This window comes from Neomonachus schauinslandi, chromosome 1 (assembly GCF_002201575.2).
Source record: "Neomonachus schauinslandi chromosome 1, ASM220157v2, whole genome shotgun sequence".
NCBI lineage: Eukaryota > Metazoa > Chordata > Mammalia > Carnivora > Phocidae > Neomonachus > Neomonachus schauinslandi.
The window spans coordinates 199,444,777-199,451,004 of NC_058403.1; the positions used below are offsets into that span (position 1 = coordinate 199,444,777).

General features: G+C 52.6%; 1 protein-coding gene across 2 annotated transcripts in view; it reads left to right on the plus strand.

The window, feature by feature from the left end:
• Positions 1 to 6,228, plus strand: part of FYCO1 (FYVE and coiled-coil domain autophagy adaptor 1) — a 74,234-nt gene that overhangs the window by 62,654 nt on the left and 5,352 nt on the right. For both annotated transcript variants that reach the window (XM_021683227.1, XM_021683226.1), the window contains exon 17: positions 5,558 to 5,667. In XM_021683227.1, the coding sequence (XP_021538902.1) occupies positions 5,558 to 5,667 (110 nt within the window). The remainder of the gene's footprint in view (positions 1 to 5,557; positions 5,668 to 6,228) is intronic.

Here is a 6,228-nt window from a genome sequence, read left to right on the forward strand (position 1 = left end):
CCGGGGTTGGGGGGCCCGGAGCTGAAGGCCCGCGGGCTCGGTGCAGTGCACATCTTCGCGCAGGGATGCGTGTCTGGCTTGCTCTCCTGCCATCTCCACCCTGTTGGTACCTTCTCATAGAGACTGCTTTGTCATTTTTGTCCTCTGCAAATTCACTCCGAAAATTGAATTCTGGCCTCCTTGAGTTGGCCTTGTTTTGTGGAGTTTCGTGTTTATTCTTATTTAGAAACCGCTCTGCCCCTCCTTTCCTTTCGGGGGGGCTCCGCGCCATGTTCCCCGCTTGGAGCCCTTTCTGAGGTTCCGACCCTGCCCCCGGGAGGCTGATGTGGAGCAGGCCTCCGTCCTGGTTTGCAGACGGGGTAACCGAGATGCCCAGTGACTTGCCAGGGCAACTAGTCAAGCGGCAGCATAACCAGCATGCTTGTCAACTCTGCCCTGACAAGGAGCTCGCCTCGGTGCCTTGGCTGTTCGTCCTCATAGTCCCAAGGCCCACCAGGCACCAGCACCGCGTCCTCCCACACGGGACACTGGTGTCGGTGGCGGGGAGTGGGGGAAGGGACTCAATCCCGTGTCCAGGCCTTTGCCATGCCACCTGCCCACACGTGGCCGAGCTGTGGGCCTCTCCCCTTGCTCAGTCACTCACCCACCAAATCCGCATGGCCCTGGGAGATCCACGCGGGTCCTACCAGGATTCGGGGCTTGGGCTCAGAGACCTGGAGGAGGAGCCTTCCTCATCTCCAGCTTCCCCGGGGCCTCTGGGGGCCAGGACTACCAGTGTGTTTCTCAGAGTGGACACCAGGGGGCAGAAGGAGCCCATATACAGGGTGAGCAAGAAGGGCATTTTCAGGGGCCGCCTGCCTTCATAAGCCCTGCATCACCAGCCAGCCGTGGGGTGGCTGTTTTTTCTGCCTGAGGTCCCGGGAACAGACATCAGCCTAGGAACCTGTTCCCAGAGGCACGTCCTCAGCATCTGTCTGGGGGACTCCCCCTGGGATCCCCTGACCAGCCTGGGCCTTACAGGAAACCACGTGCAGAGCAAGTGACAGCACTCAAGGGTATGATTATGGAAGTGTAGACACAAGGGGCTTGTGGTCTCTTCAGAGCCATCTGCTGAGCTTCTGCTCAACCCTGGGCTCTGTTGCGCCCGTCAGAGCTAGAAAGACAAGGGACAACGTGGCATCCGCCCTTGAGGAGAGAGCCCCTAGTGAACAGATGACCATGGTTCCAGATAGAGAGTGTCATGCTAGGCGGAGGGGGGCAGCCATGGGGGGGGGGGGGAAGAGACCTTGGGCCAAACCAGGAGATACACCCTGATAGAGGGAGCCGCAGGGACAAAGGCCAGCCCCATCTCTGAGGCACCCAGCAGACACTGCCCAGCCCCCAGGGCCACCTCCTCTCCAGGGTGCTTCCTCGGTCAAGGTCGCGTCTGAGCAGCGAGGTTAGAGGTTGTAAATTTAGGAAGACACTCAACTGAAGACACAGTCCATCCAGGACTTGAGGCTGCCTGTATACTGACCCTGTCCTGAAGCCTGGGGACGGAGCGCAGGGAACAGGACCCAGGCCCTGCCCTCTCTCCGGGCAGAGGACCCATGTTTGGCCAGAGAAACTCAACAGCCTGCCTGGGGCCGCAGGGAGTCGGAGGAGGAACCAGGATTGGGAGCAAGAACCCTTGCCTTTGTGGTTTTTTAGACAGCCTTATTGAGATGTAATTCATATACCAAATAACCGACCCATTTAAGATATAGTGTATTCACTGTGTTGTGTAACTGTCGCCATCTAATTTTAGATCGTTTTCATCATCCCCAAAGGAAACTATACCCATGAGCAGTCAGTCTGCAACCTCCACCCCCAGCAACCAGCAACCTGTTTGTGACTCACTTCTTCCATCGAGCCTAGAACCCTTGCTTTGTCCAGAGACCCCGGCCACAGGAGTCCATCCAAATACCAATAAGACCAGCTTGGACTGTCTTGCAGACACATGTCATGACTGAGGGCACAGCCGCCCAGGCACTGGAGGCTGGTGGGAGGCGCTCCTGGAGCTCACCCAGCGGAGACCCCCTCATCTCCCCGCCACCTCAGCTGTGTGAGCTTTGGCACCAGGGAAGCTCTCCTAGATTTTGACCATGGTGGGAAAACAGAGCTGAGATGAATGAAAAGTCTATAGTCTAGAATGTTCTAAGGAAATGAAGCATACTGTTTTAGACATACCCTCTTCCGAGGACCTGCCTAACGAGCTCTCGGTTGTTGCTTTGCAGTCAAGGTAGTAAATGCAGAGGTTGAGGTGTGGGGTGCCCAGACGCCCCTGTATAAACAGCAGACCTTCCTGTCCAGCGGCTCCTTCCCACTGGTGCTTGCTGGAGCGTCCAGGCTCAGAATTGTTAGATTACAGACCCCAGGAACAGACCCAACCTCGCAACCTCCAAGAATTCTCAGTCCTGGGTGGAATTAGAATACGATAGAACATTAATGGAACGTAATGAGACCAAGCACAGAAGTGGCTAGCCCCAGGTCCTATCCAGAGTGGGTCCTCGTGCATCTTTTTCCCCTCCAGGCTTGTCTCGGGCCCTTCCTACCCCCTCACCACCGCCAGCTCCCAGCCAGTGCAAATGTCCTGTGGTATCAGGAACACGCTGCACACACTCTCTCCCATGCCTGTGGGATCTCCCTTTTGATGTTTGATCTCTCCTTGATCCATGTGTTATTTAAGAGTGTGTTCTTCAGTTTACGAATATTTTTGGTATTTTCCAGAGATCTGTTTATTTCTAATTTAATTCCATTGAATTCCATTGTCGTCAGAAAACAGACTGTATAACTGAATCCTTTTAAGTATGAGGTGGGTTTTTGTTTGTTTGGTTGGTTTTTTAATGGCCTAGAAGATGGCCTACCTGAGTGTTCCCAGTGCACTTGAAAAGCAGGTGCGTCCTGCCGTGGTCAGGTGGCGCATTCCATTAAGTGGCAGGTGGGTTGAGTTAGTTGATACAGTTCTTCGAGTTTTCCATCTTCTTACTGAGTTCCTGTCTATTAGTCCATTAATTATTGAGGGGTATTGAAGTTTACTCAACCATTAATTGTGAATTTACCTATTTCTCCTTTCAGTTCTTCCACTTTTTGCTTCGTGTGTTTGAAGCTCTCATTAGGGGCATAAATGTGAAGGATTGGTCCATCCCCCTGATGCATTAATACGTTTATCATTATGAAGTTATCCCTGGCCACATCCTTTGATATAAAATCTATTTTGTCTGGTATTAATGTAGTCAATCCAGCTTTCTTTGGATTAATGCTACCACAGTATATCTTTTTACGTGCTTTTACTTTTAACCTATTTGTATCTTTATATTTAAATTGTCTCTTCTTCTGGGCATGATGGGGTTGGCAAAGATGGATCATCTTTGCCTTTTATTTGGGGTGTTGAGACTATTTATATTTAATGTGCCTATTGATCAGGTTAGGGTTGAGTCTGTCATCTTACTGTTTGTTTTCTGTTTGTCCCATCTGGTTGTTCTCCTCTCAAAATGGTGAGCTGGGGCAGTTGTGGGGCTCACCTTTTCCCTCAGAGAACACTCTCCTCCATTGCCTGATGTCCAGTGTCTTGTATATTTTGTCTATTTTTGGTTATCTCTTGGGAGAGTAAATCTTTGCTCTTATCCCATGTCTTTGAATATGTTTTCCCCTCTGCCTGGGACACCCAGACCTCTCTCGAACTACCTAACTTGTCCATGCTCAGTGTCACCTCCTACAGGATATCTTCCCTCACACTGTGCCTCTCTCCCCTCCTCCTCCCCCCCCGCCCCCCGGGGCTGGGATGGGCACCCCTCCCGGTTGTCCCCTCGTGACATGCTCACTGTTATTATAACTGAATGGTTTTTTGTCTGCTGTCTCTGTTAAACCACAAGATCTTTGAGGGCAGAACCTTTTGTGGAAACTTACTTCACTTTGGGAACTCTGTGGCCAACGTGTAGGGTTTCCAGAAATGTACCTCTGTATTCAAGTGTAAGTTGAAAAAGCCATCACATCGTTAGAAGCATTTTGGATTCAGTCATTTAGTGCAGGGTGAAAAATGTTTAAAAGGAATAGATAACGGAATTTCACAAAGTTGTGTTTCTGAGAAAGGAGCAGCACTTGATTTTGTAAAGAATAAAGATGCTCACTTGTGGGGCAGCTCCCCACACTAGGAGCTCCGAGTTGCTAAGGTGTTAGCCGTGGTCTGCAAAGCCTCTGATCTGTGTGACCATTTACGTGTAGTCAGCCCTACGTGGTTGGCTTAAGGATGCTTTCTGAGACCAGACCCACTGGGGCATTGATCACTTCTAAAATCTTTCTGAATTTTGGTTGGCTCTGTCTTGTTTCCCATTTCCTCATTTCCTATCAGATGCTCTACTGACTGAGCCAGCCAGGCACCCCTCCATATCTTCAGTTTTAAACTGTGTCTTAGTTGGTCAGCAGGTTGCAGACGTTGCCCTCATGGGAAAGACTGGCCATCCAGAGACCCCCCCACACACCCTGGCCCCGTCCAATGCTCATCCTGTGCTCAGCTTTATCCCCACCGATGGTGAGGCCCTTAGAATGTGTCCTGAGAAAACAGATATTTCTTGGGACTAATCTCTCCTTCTTGGGGAAGGCAGAGGGTAAATAGGAGGCTGCGGCTTGCGCCAGGAAAGTTGAGAGGGCCCTGGGGCCCATGGATGTGCACGGTGCAGCAGGAGAAGCAGAGCCTGCCGGGGCCAAGTGAGAAGCCACGGGTGGAACCGGGCCTGTTCAGGTCAGAGCGGGCAGGGCTCAGCAGCTTCACAAAGCGCTTGAGAGATGTGGGTGGGCAGGGGCTTGGCCTGTCCCCTGAGACACCCCTCACCTCGGGCAGCACGAGGCCCAACAGGAACCAGACAGACAGATTTCACCTCGAATAAGCCCCGGCTTCCTGAAGCCAAAAAAGGCCTGCTCCTCTAGATAGTGGAACATTCTGGCTGTGGTCAGAGGAGGCTGGGGGCCACTCCTTCGGGGCACTGACTCGTTCATGATTCGGGGTGAAGTTCATACCCACAGCCTCCTCCCCGGCCACAGGTTATCAACAAATGTGGGGCATGTGGAAGATACCCCCCACTCCTGGGGCTGATCCCAAACATATGCCCCCCACTCCTGGGGCTGATCTCAGGCACCCTCCCCACTCCTGGGGCTGATCCCAGGCACTCCCCACACTCCTGGGGCTGATCCCAGACACCCCCCCACACTCCTGGGGCTGATCCCAGATATACCGCCCCTCCACTCCTGGGGCTGATCCCAGACATACCCCCCACTCCTGGGGCTGATCCCAGGCATAACCCCCCCACTCCTGGGGTTGATCCCAGACACATACACCCCCTCAGTCCTGGGGCTGATCCCAGACATCCCCCGCCCCACTCCTGAGGCTGATCCCAGCCCCAGCCTTGCTCAGCTGTGACCTCAGACAGGGTCCCTAGCATCTCTGGGCCTAGTTCCCTCCCCAAAATAAAGGGTCTACCCAGAGGACCCATATGCCCTCTTGGCTTCTATGACACTTTTTCTGATCTGCTCTTCCTCCCAGGTCCTTATCCCCACGACCCGATGCAGCTCTCACAAGGAGAACATCCAGGGCCAGCTCAAGGTCCGCACACCGGGCATCTACATGCTCATCTTCGACAACACATTTTCCAGGTAGGGCCACCTCACTCGTCAGCATCCGGAAGAATTCACCTGCCACCTGGCCACGAGAACAGAGCTGGACATTCAAAAGAGACTATTTAATTATCAGTAATTTATTATTAATAGTTTTTTTTTTAATTTTAGAGCCCTATACTGCGGTGGTCTAGTGTGTGTTACAGATTTTATAAGACACAGGCTACTACTTACACAGTCTTAACACATGTCAGGTGAATCCTCGGACCTCCGCTCTTACTGACTCACTTAAGCCCCATGGCACGCCCATGTCATAGGAACTACCATTCTTCTCGTGGCGCCGCTAAGGGACTGAGGGCCAAGGGACTGATCCCAGGTCACACAGCTCGTAGTGGTAGAGCCAGGTTGGAACCCAGAGGGCCTGCCTCCAGGCTGTGGACTTAACCAGTGTGTCCTCCTGCCTCTCTCGGATGTCCAGGCTCCCACTGCCCAGCCCAAAGGAGGGGCTCAGTAGAAACAGTGGAAGGATGGATGGATGCATGGATGCATGGACGGATGGATGAATACATGGATGGATGGATGAATACATGGATGGATGGA